We start from the raw sequence: 16,736 nt of genomic DNA on the forward strand, positions 1-16,736 counted from the left end.
TAAACAGAATAAACTCTACAGAACAAGTTAAGAACATTCATTAAACAAATAAGTAACAACAACTGTAACAACAATTACAACAAACATGATAACAAATCCTGGAGGAAGGGAGAATCCAGAGCTGCCTCATTTTATTGTTCAAAATGTTCAACTTTCAACAAAAATAGTGAGACATGCAAATAAGAGAGTATGTTTTATATATATGGAGGGGAAAAGTCAATAGAAACTGTCACTGAGGAATCCCAGATACTGGACTTTTAGACAAAAATGTTAAACTAGCTATTTCAAATATATCCAAAAAATTAAAAGAAACCTTGTCTAAAGAACTAAAGACAAGTATGAGAAAAATGTCTTACCAAATAGAGATTATAAATAGAGACTGAAATTACTTTAAAAATAGACTCTGGAGTTAAAAATTATAATGACTGAAATTAAAAATTCTCTAGAGGGGCCAAACAACAGGTTTGAGCTTGAAGAAGAAAGAATCAATGACTCTGAATAAAGATCCACTGAGATTATTAAGTATGTAAAGCAGGGGGGAAGAAAAAAGAAGAAGAAAAATAAGCAGAGTCTTACAGACCTGCCAGATGCAGCAAGCCTAACAATGTGCACATAATGAAAATCTCAGGAGAGGAGAGAAAGAGGCAGAAAGAATACTTAAATACTGACAAAACATTTTACAAATTTGGTGAATAAAATTAATTTACAGATACAAGAAGCTCAACAAAATCCAAGTAAGATAAACTCAAAGAAACACACAATGCACATCATAGTCAAACTACTGAAAGACAAAGAGAGGATCTTGGAAGCACCAAGAAAGCAGCAGCACATCACATACAAAGGCCCTTCATACGAGTAACAGCTGACGTCTCATCTGAAAACATGGCGACCAGAAGGCAATGGGATGAATATACACAGTGCTGAAGGGAAACTCAACCAGAATTCTATATTCAGAAAATCTTTATTGGTCTCTCCAAGGCTTCTAACACACAGCATCACTCTTTCACTTTTCTCTCTTAGCAAACAGCCTCACTTAATATTTCAACAAAAAATTCTAACGAAACAGTAACAATTTCCCCAGCTTCTTCCTGATTTTCCGTGACATAGTTTACTGCATTTTTTAAATCCTGACTGCTCCCCCATCAAGCTTAGCGGTGCACGTGTTCTTCTTATGTAAGGCCAAATCTTTTATCTGTGTTGTAAATTTCATTTCCCCACCCCTAATCTTCATATCATGCTTCATCAAGTTCCTCTCCTTTATTTTCAACCTCTCCTTTCCACTGGTTCTTTTTCTTAGAACCAGAAACCATTTCTTAAAAATGTCTAAATTTCTCCTATTTAAAAAAAAGGGAAAATGTAATCCTCTCTTTCTCTCTAGCAATAGTCTCAGCTACACACACACACACACACACACACACACACAAACATGTGTATATGTGTGTGTATAAACTGAGTCTTGGTTGCTGTGTATAGTTGTCTCAAACACAACTCAAACTGAAATTCCAAACTCAGAATCTCTCCAGTTTCCCATCTCTGACTGTTCCAAAACCATTCCAGACACCTCCTTCATCTTTCTACTGATTCTATTTCCAAATGTCAAACGAGTCTGTCCTATTCTTTCTATGCACAGTACTGGTTAAGTTCAGGCCAGAAAAAGTTCAGGAGTGCCAAAACACTCCTCACTAACACCACACTGCTGTCCCCACCTTTCAGTTTGTCCACATACAGCCCATTCTCCAAAGAGAAATGGAGTGATTCTTTAAGCAGAAAAACCTTCTGTTTCAGTCTCTGCCTTCTCTCCTTCATTTCCTTCTACTTCTCAAACTCTACTTGATAGTCAGCCATGCAAAGCCAACTGAAAGTTCCCAGGTGCAGTCTTTCCTGGACTGCCAAGCCTTCACACGCTATTCCCTCTGTCTGAACAAATGAACCTGACTGATTCCTACTGAGTCTTCTAAGTAGATGGTTTTAGAACACATCTCCAAATATTTTGTCACACTTCTCTAAAAAACTGTGGGCTTAAGTGTGAGATGCATTGAGTGACTCACTTCCAACAAACAGAACATGGCAGAAGTCACTGCAATGAGCAGTGAGGCTTCTTTCTTGCACTATCTCTTAGATTACTCAATCTGGGGGAAGCCAGCTGCTATGCAAAGGAAGTATCTCTGTGAGGAGGTCTTCATGACAAGGAACTTAGATCTCTTGCCAATACACAGAGAAAATCTGAGTCCTTTAACCAACAATTATGCAATTGAACTGTCTTAGCAGCAAATCCCTCAGCCCCACTGAAGTCTTCAGATGACCGCAGCCCTGGTGGACTTGACACAAACCTCAAGAGAGGCCATGATCCAGAAGTGAAGTCGCTCAGTCGTGTCCAACTCTTTGTGACCCCGTGGACTGTAGCCTACCACGCTCCTGTGTCCATGGGATTTTCCAGGAAAGAATACTGGAGTGGGTTGCCATGCCCACCTCCAGGGGATCTTCCTAACCCAGGGATTGAACCTGGGTCTCCCGCATTGTAGGCAGATGCTTTACCATCTGAGCCACCATGATCCAGAATCACCTGACTAATCCACTTGTGTGTGCGGGCTAAGTCGCTTCAGTCACGTCTGACTCTTTGTGACCCTATGGACTATAGCCTGCCAGGATCCTGTCCATGGGACTCTCCAGGCAAGAATACTGGAGTGGGTTGCATGCCCACCTCCAGGGGATCTTCCTAACCCAGGTATCAAACCCATGCCTCTTGTGTCTCCTGCACTGGCAAGTGACTTTTTTACCACTAGCGTCATCTGGGAAGCCAAATGAATCCATTCACAAATCCCTAAAAGATAGAAACTTTGAGATCAACAAATGTTTGTTGGTTTAAGCCATCAAATTTTAGGGAGGGATTTGTTACACAGCAGTAGATAACCAATACATCTCTTTAAGATTTTTCTGACAGCTCAGTTAAACCACTGCTGGGATACTTGGGGATTAATGCTTACATCACACAAAAGTGTGAAAAATTTAGTCTACCTTCCCTGCCTATAATGAAATCTACCTGTGGGCAAAACTTTTTCATTCATTGTTGAATATAAGCACAGTAGATGTTCAATAACTACATATTAAAATCAAATGGAAATGAGGATGATCTGAAATATGAAAGTAATATGAAACCCAAAGATGGCATCACTGATTTGATGGACAAGAGATTGAGCAAGCTCTGGGAGTTGGTGATGGACAGGGAAGCCTGGCGTGCTGCAGTCCGTGGGGTCACAGAGTCGGACACGACTGACCGACTGAACTGAACTGAACTGAAGCTGCTTTTCTTCCTTCTTGAAATTCATATAAGTCACAAGAAAGGGAAGCATAACTTACTAACACACTGCTTCACTGATGTGTTAAGCAAGATTATATTACACTTGTAAATAATATGTATGTAAATATGTATGTTTTCAAAACAACATCTTATCTAGCATCCTCCTGAAAATAGTTCTCACTAAATGTGAATGTATCAGATGCATCTGACATAATTTATGCCCATAATTATTAATGTCTATAAATATAATCATCATTATTTTTCTCTAGCATATACTGCATGTTTCCTTATATAGGGTAAAATGTACTCTCCTCCCTGAATACTGCCTGCAATTAACTAATTCCTTGAAAACTCAAGGTTATTGTTACAGCCACGATTAATCATTTCTCTGAGCTGTAGTGGGTTTGTTTCTTTACTGTTTTCTCTTTAATTAGCTGGCTGTCATGTGTAACTTAAGAACTGAGTCAGCTTTACATTGGCAGTGCTCTATATAATTTTCAATGAATATCAGAAAAGTAATGGTATAGGAAATACATATAAATGTAGGATAAATAACTTCCAAAAATGTTTAAAATAAAGCAGAGTTGGGGAAGAAAGTGGAGAACACACTACTAAGCATCTAGATAGCCAAAATATAAATATTCATGTAGAAAGGAATAAAAATAAAATTGGAGGATATCAAGTGGTTGCTGTGTCAGGCTTTAAAACCATGGATGATTTTTTTTCACTGAACCTTTACTATCATCATTATAAAATTTTTCCAGCAGAAAAGATATAGATTATCATCTCTCCTATCTAATACTATCTAGGGAGACACAAAGGTAAGAAAATATACAGTTAGAAAGAGGCTCAAAAACATCTATGACTATTGTACACTTGCTAGATACCTGTTGTATGCATATTAGGTATATACCTAATAGAGTAGCTGAATCAAATATTTTTAAAGTGTGGAAAATACTGAAAAATGGTATACTATCACAGGCATTCTTAATGAATATGTGTGTTCTTAATATATCCAACTGTTCATTAAAGAGTGAATTTAATAGGTCGTCCCACTGCTGGGCATACACACCGCGGAAACCAGAATTTAAAGAGACACATGTACCCCAATGTTCATCGCAGCACTGTTTATAATAGCCAGGACATGGAAGCAACCTAGACGTCCATCAGCAGATGAATGGATAAGAAAGCTGTGGTACACATACACAATGGAGTATTACTCAGCCATTGAAAAGAATACATATGAATCAGTTCTAATGAGGTGGATGAAACTGGAACCTATTATACAGAGTGAAGTAAGCCAGAAAGAAAAACACCAATACAGTATACTAACACATATATATGGAATTCAGAAAGATGGTAATGATGACCCTGTATGCGAGACAGCAAAAGAGACACAGATGTATAGAACGGACTTTAAGACTCTGTGGGAGAGGGAGAGGGTGGGGTGATTTGGGAGAATGGCATTGAAACATGTATATTATCATGTAAGAAACGAACTGCCAGTCCAGGTTCGATGCATGATACTGGATGCCTGGGGCTGGTGCACTGAGACGACCCAGAGGGATGGTATGGGGAGGGAGGTGGGAGGGGGGTTCAGGATAGGGAACACGTGTATACCAGCGGCAGATTCATGTTGATGTATAGCAAAACCAATACTATATTGTAAAGTAATTAACCTCCAATTAAAATAAATTTATATTAAAAACAAAGGTTTGTAGATTTTTGAAAGTAGGAGCTCTTAACACTATTACTAATGACTTAAGTTCTCCATAGGATACCACAGACACTAAAAAGATGTAAGACAAAGACACTTGCAATTACGAGAGTTTACTCATAATAATTCATGAGTGGGTATTTGTAAGTCTTCCTCAGACAACCACTTTGCCTTATTGCATTCCTTTTTCTTGAGGATGGTTTTGGTTACCACCTCCTGTACAGTGTTACACACTTCCATCCATAGTTCTTCAGGCACTCTGTAATCCCTTGAATCGATTATTGGGAATAGATTGGGATTCCCTTGGACAGAATTCCTTGAATCTATTGGGAATATACATAAATGTCTGAAAGTATAACCAAAAAATGACAATAATTTATCTTTTTGCCAAAAAAACATGCTGGTCATAGCAAATATCCTCTTCCAACAACTAAAGAGATAACTCTACACATGGACATCACCAGATGGTCAATACTGCTCAGATTAACTACATTCTTTGCAACTGAAAGTGAGGAAGTTCTGTTTATAGTCAGTCAAAACAGCTCTATACTGGAGCTGACTGGCTCAGATTATCAGCTCCTTATTGCGAAATTAAGACTTAAATTGAAGAAAGTAGGGGAAAGCACTAGGCCATTCAGGTACGACCTAAATCAAATCCCTTATGATTATACAGTGGAGGTGATGAACAGATTCAAAGGGTTATGGAGTGCCTGAAGAACTATGGATGGAAGATTGCAACACTGTACAGGAGACGGTGACCAAAACCACCCCCAAGAAAAAGAAATGCAATAAGGCAAAGTGGTTGTCTGAGGAGGCCTTACAAATAGTTGAGAAAAAAAGAGAAGAAAAAGGCAGAGGGAAAAGGGAAAGATCCAACTGAATGTAGAGTCCCAGAGAATAGCAAGGAGAGATAAGAAAGCCTTCTTCAATGAACAATGCAAAGAAATAGAGAAAAAACAATACAAAGGGAAAGACTAGAGATCTCTTCAAGAAAACTGGAGATACCAAGGGAACATTTCATGCAAAGATGGCCACAATAAAGGGCAGAAACAGCAAGGACCTAACAGAAGCAGAAGAAATTAAGAAGAGGTGGCAAGAATACACAGAAGAACTGTAAAAAAAAGTGTCGTAAAGATCTAGATAACCACAATGGTGTGGTCACTCACCTAGAGCCAGACATCTTGGAGTGTGAGGTCAAGTGGGCCTTACGAGAAGCATTACTACAAATAAAGCTAGTGGAGGATGGAATTCCAGCTGAGCTATTTCAAATCCTAAAAGATAATGCTGTTAAAGTGCTGCATTCCAATACGCCAGCAAATTTGGAAAACTCAGTAGTGGCCACGGGACTGGAAAAGGTCAGTTTTCATTCCAGTCGCAAAGAAAGGCAATGACAAAGGATGTTCACACTACCACACAATTGAACTTATTTCACATGCTAGCAAGGTCATGCTCAAAATCCTTCAGGCTAGGTTTCAGAAGCTCATGAACTGAGAACTTCCAGATGTATAAGCTGGATTGAGAAAAGGCAGAGGAACCAGAGATCAAATTGCCAACATCCGCTGAACCATAAAATAACCAAGGGAATTCCAAAAAAATTCTACTTCTGCTTCATTAACTATAATAAAGCCTTTGGGTGGATCACAACAAACTGGAAAATTCTTAAAAGAATGGGAATACCAGACCACCTTACCTATCTCTTAAGAAGCCTGTATAGGAGACAAGAAGCAACAGTTAGAACTGGACATAGAACAACAGATTGGTTCCAAATTGCAAAAGGAGTACATCAAGGCTGTATATCATCACCCTGCTTATTTAACTTATATGCAGAGTACATCATGTGAAACACCAAGCTGGATGAATAACAAGCTGGAATCAAGATTGCTAGGAGAAATGTCAAGAACCTCAGATATGCAGATGATACTTTTAATGGTAGAAAGAGAAGAGGAACTAAAGAGCCTCTAGATGAGGGTGAAGGAGGACCGTGAAAGAGATGGCTTAAAACTAAATATTAAGAAAACTAAGAAGATGGTATCCAGACCCATTACTTCATGGCAAATAGAGGGGAAAAGGGGAAAGGTGGAAGTAGTGACAGATTTCCTCTTTTTGGGCTCTAAAACCACTGTGGATGGGACTGCAGCCATGAAATCAGGAGACGATTGCTTCTCGGCAGAAAAGCTATGACAAACGTAGACAGTGTGTTGTAAAGCAGAGACATTACTCTGCCAACAAAAGTCCATAGAATCAAGGCTATGGTCTTCCCAGTGTTCACATACAGTTCTGAGAGCTGGAGTATAAAAAAGGCAGAGTGCCAAAGAATCGACACCTTCAAACTATGGTGCTGGAGAAGACTCCTGAGAATCCATTGGACAGCAAGGTGATCAAACCAGTCAATTGTAAGGGAAATCAACCCTGAATACTCATTGGAAAGACTGATGCTGAAGCTGATGCTCCAGTATTTTGGTCACCTGATGCAAACAGCTGACTCTTTGGAAAAGTCCCTGATACTGGGAAAGATTGAGGGCAGAAGGAGAAGAGCCATCAGAGGATGAGATGGCTGGATGGCATCATCACTGAACTTGGACAAACACTGGGAGATGGTGAGTGACAGGGAGGCCTGGTGTGCTGCAGTCCACGCAGTCAGAGAGTCGGACATGCCTGGGCAACGGAACAGTGACACACGATAACCATGTATAAATATTCCCTTGTTACACATAGTAACATTATATAAATATTAGCAATCATTACTATTTAAGGTTGAATTTCTATGCAGAGATAATGCACTAAAAACATTAGTCATTAGAGAATATTTGGCATAGATCTTAAGAGTTTTCTACCAAGAAATATAGGCACTGCAATGAAACGTACAACTCATGTCATTTTTGGCAATTTTAAAACATGGATGTTAACACAACTTAAACCACAGGAGCAAATGATTAAGGGGTTGACTATCTTAAGCCATATTCTTAAAAGGTATTATTCAAAGGAAATGTGTTCTTCATAAACCCTTTAAAAATCCATATATTCAACACATTTATTGAGTGTCTGTTCTAGAGTGTTTTCCTTAAAGCAAAATATTGTGCTAATTACTATGGCCTAAATGTGAGAGTCTAAATAATGAAGATTTAGAAAACACTAGCTCATCATCCTAGATTTACAGTAAGTTCCCCACATATGAATGAGCTCCATTCTGAAAACATCTTGACAAGTTTAATTTGTTCATAAGTTCCACAAAATTAGCCTAGGCGCTTAAGTAACACAGTCAGCTATATAGTATTGTAATAGGTTTAGAATACTTTTCACACAAATAATATATAAAAATAAACACAAAATAAAGAGAAGATTTTTACCCTTACGTTACAGAACTTTGAAAAGTACAGTAGTGCAGTACAACAGCTGGATATAGGGGTTGGCATCAAGCGAACAGGCAAGGAGAGTTACTGCTCAGGGAGGGAGAGCAGGTGGAAATGCTGGAGCTGAAGGACCGTCAGTAATAGGAGACGGAGGGCAAGCTGCAGGGTCACTCGTGCCTGACATGATTGGACATGTGAACCCACATTCGCAACTTTGAAAGTTCGCAACTTGAGGATTCACATGCAGAGGACTTACTGTTCTCCCATCAACAACTAAAATCAGCTCTTCTGAAAGAGAGCTGGTGAGGTGAGTGGGATTGAGGGGCAATATCAGAATCACAGAATTAACGGTATCCTCAGACTCTTCGAGAAGGTAAACTCATTTCTCCCCCTCTGCAGAATCACCAAGGTCTTGAGTCCCTCTGCTGAGAGATGACCTAGTCCTTTAAGTGTCCTTCAGGACAAAAGTTCCCTAAACTCCTGGCCTGAGTCACATATTTCAAATAAAGGACTCTTATCTCACACTCCCTTTTATTCATGCATTTGGCTTTAAAGAATTTACAATGTGATTTTGCAATGAGAAGGGAAGAAAGTGAAATGGAAATACCATGATCTTGATCAGGTGCCTCCAGGTTGTAGCCATATCCCAGCAGTGTGCGTACAGCCTCACGGAGGCTATCCTTATTGGATTTCTTAGTTCGGTCATCTAGAAGGGCATAGGGAACAAGCCGAGGGTTTCTTCTGTTCTTTACATCCTACAGGAAGGAAAAAAAAAATAAGGTATATGATCATCAAAGGACAAGCAACAGCATTTGGGAATGACACAGCCACCAAATACATCAAAATACAAAGTGTCTGAAGGTAGATACTGTGCCTTCTACTTTCCCTTTGTCTTTCCAGGTTGGAGGAGTTAGTGAAATACTCCCAGTATGAAGAATCTATCAAGTAAGTCACTGATCAATGTAAATTAGGCTCTCTCCATGAAAAGAAAAGGTAAAAATAACAGCAATAACAGAAGCCAACTTTAATGATCTCAATAACCATCATCCACCTGTCAAGATCGAAAGGCAACGGGCTAACTTAAGAGAACCTACCATTTCCTTGCCAAGTTGACCGACAGGTCTTTGTTACAAAAAGAGCCTAATTAGAAACCATCATCTCTCTGACTTTTAAGTCAATGTACAACACAAGGCTGCTGTCCCTTCCTCAGAGAAAAGTCAGTGTGTGGATGGCCACCTCATGACCATAAATAGCTTAAAAAAATAATATTCTGACTCCATCAACTGGTGAACCTGAGAGTAGCGGGAGTATTAAAAGAACTGCAAACCTCACAATTTGTCTTTTATAAAAGAGGCTCCAAGTTCAAAGCATGATTAAAATGGCAGGGACCAAGCAAGAAGACAGGCTATCTTACCATCTTAACAAAAGGATACATAATTTAAGAAGTAAATACAAAATCTGGGCAGTGGAGATGCCCCAAGACGGCAAGTCTTTCTAACACTTAAGAAATTACTTCTTTGAATTCATTCACTGCTGCAGATTTTATCAAACTTTCCATATTCCAGGAGGCATGCTGCTGCTAAGTTGCTTCAGTCGTGTCCGACTCTGTGCAACCCCATAGACGGCAGCCTACCAGGCTCCCTCGTCCCTGGGCTTCTCCAGGCAAGAACACTGGAGTGGGTTGCCATTTCCTTCTTCAATGCATGAAAGTGAAAAGTGAAAGTCAGGTCGCTCAGTCATGTCCGAGTCTTAGCGACCCCATAGACTGCAGCCCACCAGGCTTCATCATCCATGGGATTTTCCAAACAAGAGTACTGAAGTGGGGCACCATTGCCGTCTCCACCAGGAGGCATATTCAATCTCAATTTATCTTAGCATGAAGAGCAATCTGGAGGCTGTATATATTCCCAAACATTCTCCAAAAAATATAAGCTATTTGGTAGACAGCATTTGTTCTGGCCGGGGAGAAACAAGGAAAACTATTTCTCAATTTCTTCTTCCCCTTCTCTAGAAAATCTGCAGTAAATACCTTATACTGACTACCTGACCATTTAGACCAGGGTTCAAATCATCTGGGTTGCTTACTGGGTAATGCCACTCTAAAGCCACCCCCCAAAAAATAAGCACCATAAACAGCTTTACACCATATTACCCAGCACCCCTCCCTTTCAAAATGGTTGCTGCCCCCCAGCTTTTCCTAGGGAAAAATTAACAGGCCTCTGATGAATCGCACTTTCTGGACATGGTGTTCTGGGGATCTGATTATACAAAGAAGCTGCTCCAGGGGTTTCCATGCACATGAGTGCTTGAAATCTAGTGTGCTGGAAACACAGAAGAAATTCAAGCAAACGCCTGCTCTCAAAGAGTTTACAATCCCATGCTGAACCAGATTATTTTAAATAGAGGGTGATGAAAAATTAAAGACAATGCTCATTCAGATAACCCAACAAAACTGTGTTCTGTCAGTGGGGAATGGGGTGGAAGCTGGGAGAAAGGGTGGAGAAAGTTCCAAAGAGAGCTTTGGCCAACTCAGACAGAACTCAGTGCTTTTACAAGGAAGATCCACCTGCACAAGGAAGAGATGGGGAACAGAGGGGTCCTGGTTTGTCCCACAGACTCATGTGGTCTGCAAGGCAAGGGAGTACTCCTTTGGCAAAAAAACAGTGAGGACCCCCCAATCCCCCTGTGACATATGGCTGAGGTTCGCACGCACACACGCACGCACGCACGCATGCATGCACACACACACACACACACACACACGAACACACAGTGCCGAAGCCGGCTGAGTATTGAATCTCCTCAGTTACAACAACTTGAATTCAATACAAGAATAGCTTATTTTATGAAGTAAATCAAGGCGATGCAGTTTTCCTTAGCCTGTGAAATGACAAAAGTTGTGGGCTAAGAAGAATTTTGGAAATATCAGATCAACATTTAGTCTTTATCCTGTTAAGTAACAATCCAGTTTAGTCCTGAAAAGCTTTAAGTAGAGGTACTGCCCACCATGAGCTGCCAAGAAGCACTGTGACAAGAAGAGGAGAATCTGAGCTCTGGAGGCAAAAGGATTGATTCCCAGCTTGGTTCTGCCACCTGAGTAGCACTAGACAAACTGCTTTCAAGTTCCCTGTGTAACATATGTGAATGGCAAATAAAAATTGTTCATCCTTCATGGAATTGTTCTAAGAAAACACACATAAAACTCTAGACATAGTGACTGCCATTTAATAATAATAGTTTTCTGTACTATTTGTTAGGTGCTAAGCCTTTCTCCAAAGAAGGCAATGGCACCCCACTCCAGTACTCTTGCCTGGAAAATCCCGTGGGCGGAGGAGCCTGGTAGGCTGCAGTCCAGGGGGTCGCTAAGGGCCGGACATGACTGAGTGACTTCACTTTTCACTTTCATGCACTGGAGAAGGAAATGGCAACCCACTCCAGTGTTCTTGCCTGAAATTCAATAATTTAGTGAGGAAACAGTGGCACAGAGAGAATTTAAGTAGCCACTCCAAGGTCACACAGTCACTAAGAGACAGGCTAAAGTTTGCTCTGTTTTGCTATCCCCATACAGACCCAGGGACTGTTAGTTATTCTCACGAGTGTGACCATTAATAGAGATCCATGGACTTGCCTGGTGGGTTGGCGGTTAAGAATGTGCATGCCAGTGCAGGGAACATGGGTTTGATCCCTGGTCTGGGAAGATCCCACATGCCACAAGACAACTAAGCCTGCACATCACAACCGCTGGAGTCTGCGCCTCTAGAGCAGAATAGTCCACGACAAAAGAAGTCACGGCAGTGAGAAGCTTGCGCACTGCAACTGGAGGACAGCACCCGCTCATCATAAGCATCGAAAGCCCAGGCACAGCGGCAAAGTCCCAGAGCAGCCACAAATAAAATTTAAAAAAATTTTTTAAAAATAGAGATCCATGATTCTGAAATCTAGAAAAAGAAATTTTTTTTTAAACTAAGCTACACTGCTGTTAAATCACTTTAGTCGTGTCTGACTCTTGTGCGACCGCATAAATGGCAGCTCACCAGGCTCCGTTGTCCCTGGGATTCTCCAGGCAAGAACACTGGAGTGGGCTGCCATTCCCTTCTCCAATGCATGAAAGTGAAAAGTGAAAGTGAAGTCACTCAGTCGTATCCAATTCTTAGCAACCCCATGGACTGCAGCCTACCAGGCTCCTCCGTCTATAGGATTTTCCAGACAAGAGTACTGGAGTGCGGTGCCATTGCCTATCCGAAACTAAGCTACACTGCTACACTGCTAAAGAGTCTACATTGCTGAACAAAGAATAATTTATACATAGTCCGCTGCTCTGCTGAGGCCACTATGGAACAACCTCATTTTACCACCATTCAAAAAATCTGGATTATGAAATTCATCTGAGGCGTTAAATGTGAAATTATGGACCTCTTTTATTATTAATTTATCTTGATATTATCATATTTTACATACTTGTCCTAAAAAACAATCTCAGAGAAATGTCATAAAACCACATTATAAATCATTGGTCTGGAAACATTCACTGGGTGCCTCATGATAAAAACCAGACTTGAGGAGGTCTGACTTCTTGAGTCCAGCAATAAACAAGTGTTTCAATGCATATGTACATTAAAGATATCTATATGATGTAAGTTTCAATATAGTCATTATTTAATCTCTTTTGTTACAAATCATAATAGTCCCCACTTTAAGTCAATCTCAGAGCATGTGCTGTAGAGCAAAGGTCCCACATACCTGTTGGATGCCGTAGGTCCAGCCCTGTCGAATTCGATCCCGAGCCCACACGTTATGAGCGTTTTCCGCCAACTTGTCCACCATAGCCTCCTGAGACGGGGTGAGTTTGATAAAGCTCAGGTCCATCGGGGCAGGCTTGTATCCGCTTGTCAGTTGGTAACTACAAAGCAAAGCCAAAGACATATACAATAGGCCTGTCCAAAAAAAATCAAGGTTGATAAATTCCTCTATTAATCTTTTAACTCCAATTGTTTCTAATTTTTATTGTTCCATAGACCACAGTGGGCTTCCCTGGTAGCTCAGCTGGTAAAGAATCCACCTGCAATGCAGGAGACATCGGTTCAATTCCTGGGTTGGGAAGATCTCCTGCAGAAGGGAAAGGCTACCCACTCCAGTATTCTTGGGCTTTCCTGGTGGTTCAGATGGTAAAGAATCCACCTGCAATGTGGGAGACATGGGTTCGATCCCTGTGTTGGCATGATCCACTGGAGGAGGGCACGGCAACCCACTCCAGTATTCTTGCCTGGAGAATCCCCATGAACAGTGAAACCTGGAGGGCTACAGTCCATGGGGTTGCAAAGAGTCAGATATGACTGAGCAACTAAGCACCGCACAGCCCACAGTGGTGACCCGTGGTGATGTGCCTGGTCAGCAAGCATGGACCCCTTTCACTTAAACTAAAAACTCATCAGGTGGAAAAGCCACGTGATCTTCACGTTTTCATTTTTACATCACTAAAACAGGAATGAAGTAACACCTCTCTCTCAAATTTGAGAAGTATTTATCATTGTTTGTGTCCCAAACAGTTGATGCTTTGGTATAGCATAAATCCAAATATCAGTAATTAAAATATTTAATGAATTTCTCTTTCTGTTAAGTCCTCAGGTTTCAACATTTATATCTTATATTCATGTTTAATATTTATTTCAGAAATCTGTCTATCCTTTCAGATACAAGCTGTCCATTATTCTACAGGGGATTTCTAACACATTCATACATTATTTTTCTATTCCCATTCCAAGTTACATAATTTTAGGAAGCCTCTAGATAAGACAGAGACTAGAAAATACCAGGCATGTAATCATCTAAAATATGATGAAGGCCTGGATTTTAGGGAATGCGTACCAGAGGCTATTCCACACTTTGAGCTAGAGAAGAAAGGTATTAAGACAAGTATAATTTTTAATTTGGGGGGAGAAATAGAAAATTGAAAATATAAAAATTTTCAGACTTCCCTCATGGTCCAGTCATTAAGAATCCGCCTGCCAATGCGAGATACAGGTTCCATCCCTGTTCTGGGAGGATCGCAGGGCAACTAAGCCCGTTTGCCACAGCTACTGAGCCTATGCTTTAGAGCCTGCGAGCCCCAGCTACTGAGGCCCATGTGCCCTTCAGCCCATGCAGCCAAAACTAAATAAATAAACAAATAAAATTTTAAAAAGAAAGAAAATATAACATTTTACACACACACATATTAGGGCGATATGACTGCTACACTACAAACACACACACACACACACACACACACACACACACACAGATCTGTCTCATCTATTAGAGAGACTGGCACAAAGCCTACTGTACAGCTGGTTCTGTTTCATTCTCGGTCACTGTTCTGTCCCCTACCATCAACTATGCCTTCGGGTCAGGATCTGCTTCTGATCCATTTTTCTAATTATCATTATACTTAGAAGAGTGCCTGGCAGAGAACAGCCTTTCAATCTATAGTTTTCAAAAGGACTCACTTTATGTACAAAATGAATATAAAGAGATACACATCTTCATCTCAAAAATTTTCCTTTGGTGCAAACAAAGTAAAGAAAATTTGCCAGATGATTACACTAAGTTAAAAAAAATGTCCAGAACATGAGAAAATGGTCTAACATAAACTATAAATAATTTTTATTCTTCTAATCATTCTGGCTTATGGCTAGCCAAATTAAAAGGGAAGCTCCTTAATATCAGGGAGAAAACCTAAGATAGTGCCTGATATGTGGCAGATATTCAATAAAAATCTGCTGATTTAATCTGTGTATGACAGAAATAAATAGTTTAAGGTTGAATAAAGTTGACTTTACCTTAAATAACTTCTACTTCATTATAAGACATCTTGCATTGTATAAAAGATTTATCTATAGGCAGAACTCTTAAAGAACATTTTGTTTTGTTTAAGTAGATCAGATTGGTCTGGCAATTGCAAAAGTTGTGGCTAATTACTACCTTATGTCACTTCATTTACATTCAGAGTTGAATTTATTGGCGTGAAATTTTGTTCTGTTTTAAATCAGAACTCTGCATGTTTGGGTAATTAACAATACATTTTATTTTTCTATAAAGAAGCCACATGGGACTTTTTAATCACTCACACAAATCACTGTCTTTTATAGAATCTGTACATTTAACAGGACAAATGTGTAAACTGTAAGCACAGTCTATATTCAAGTTCTTACTTGGAAAATATTTTAAGAAAGCACTCAATATATTTCAAATGTACCAAGAGGTGACCAAGCCCAGCATCATCTAATTTCCAAGTTTAACATTATTTGCTGGAAGAAGAGTTGGGGGCAATGATAAAGAACTTGGTCTTTTGTACTCAACCCCTTCCCACTTCTGTTGCTCACCCCTCTCTCCTGAATTTCCCCAATATCACCCAGCACATAATTCTCTTTCTTCTCTAATTTTCCCATCGTCCTGATCCCTCCTAGCTGTAACAGACATGGTCAAGTTTTGAAGGTACTCTGTGAAGAATTGATTACAGCCTATGCCACCTGAGTGAGTGATATGTGTTTTCTAAAAAGAGGAAAGATACTTCTCTTGTGATCAATTCTAACAGTAGACTTGTCAGCAATGTCAACGGGAGAGGAATTTTTGAAGGGTATTTTCTATAAAAACTCACAGATACATTCTACTAGTCTAGAGTAGAACCACACACTCTATTGTACGTCTGTAGACCAGTATGACGTATACTGCGTGCAGATGCCATAATTCCGGCATAAGCATTTCTCTTTACTTTCTACATTTTCTCTCACTATATAGGATATCTATTACAGTTGCTTTAGTTTGCAATCACAATGAAAGCCTATGGAGACTCGTTTGCACCTACTGATATGAAATGACCCAATAATTAGTTCACATTCATTTTCAGAAGCAGACTACAATTCATTCTGCCAGCTTTCCTTCATAGTCTTGTGTAAGAAAGAATGTAAGGTTTCAAGTAGTTCTTTAAAATGGCAAAGAATCCCATTCAAATTAAAGTTATTAATTCCCACTTCACCTGAACCTTATTTCCACACTGCTGTACTTCATCTTTTACAGTGAAAAATAAATACAAATATCTTTGAAATTAAGACTTTAAACTCAGTATGTTAAAAATGATAACATCATGAATGCTTTTATTAGTAGCATCAATAATGATTTACATAATCATTCACAGGACATGACAAAGTAAGAATCAAAATCACTATACCAAAGTGAGATTTTTAAAAGTATGTAAGTGTACATTAGCAAATCATGCCCATTTCATCTTATTAATACAATCTAATTAGGTACATAGGGATCACCCAACTACTAATAGAAACTATTTTCCTTTTGTGATTGGAAAAGGACAAAGAATGAAGCTTTTGAATAAAAT

The 16,736-nt window shown here is 39.7% G+C and overlaps 1 protein-coding gene across 1 annotated transcript in view; it reads right to left on the minus strand.

Moving 5' to 3' along the window:
- RYR2 (ryanodine receptor 2) overlaps nt 1-16,736 on the minus strand; it is a 582,989-nt gene that overhangs the window by 291,024 nt on the left and 275,229 nt on the right. The window contains exons 26-27 of the mRNA XM_052640524.1: nt 13,106-13,265; nt 8,973-9,120 (exon numbers count right to left, since the gene is read on the minus strand). Of these exons, the coding sequence (XP_052496484.1) occupies nt 8,973-9,120; nt 13,106-13,265 (308 nt within the window). The remainder of the gene's footprint in view (nt 1-8,972; nt 9,121-13,105; nt 13,266-16,736) is intronic.

The sequence above is a fragment of the Budorcas taxicolor genome, chromosome 5, assembly GCF_023091745.1.
Source record: "Budorcas taxicolor isolate Tak-1 chromosome 5, Takin1.1, whole genome shotgun sequence".
Classification (NCBI taxonomy): Eukaryota; Metazoa; Chordata; class Mammalia; order Artiodactyla; family Bovidae; genus Budorcas; species Budorcas taxicolor.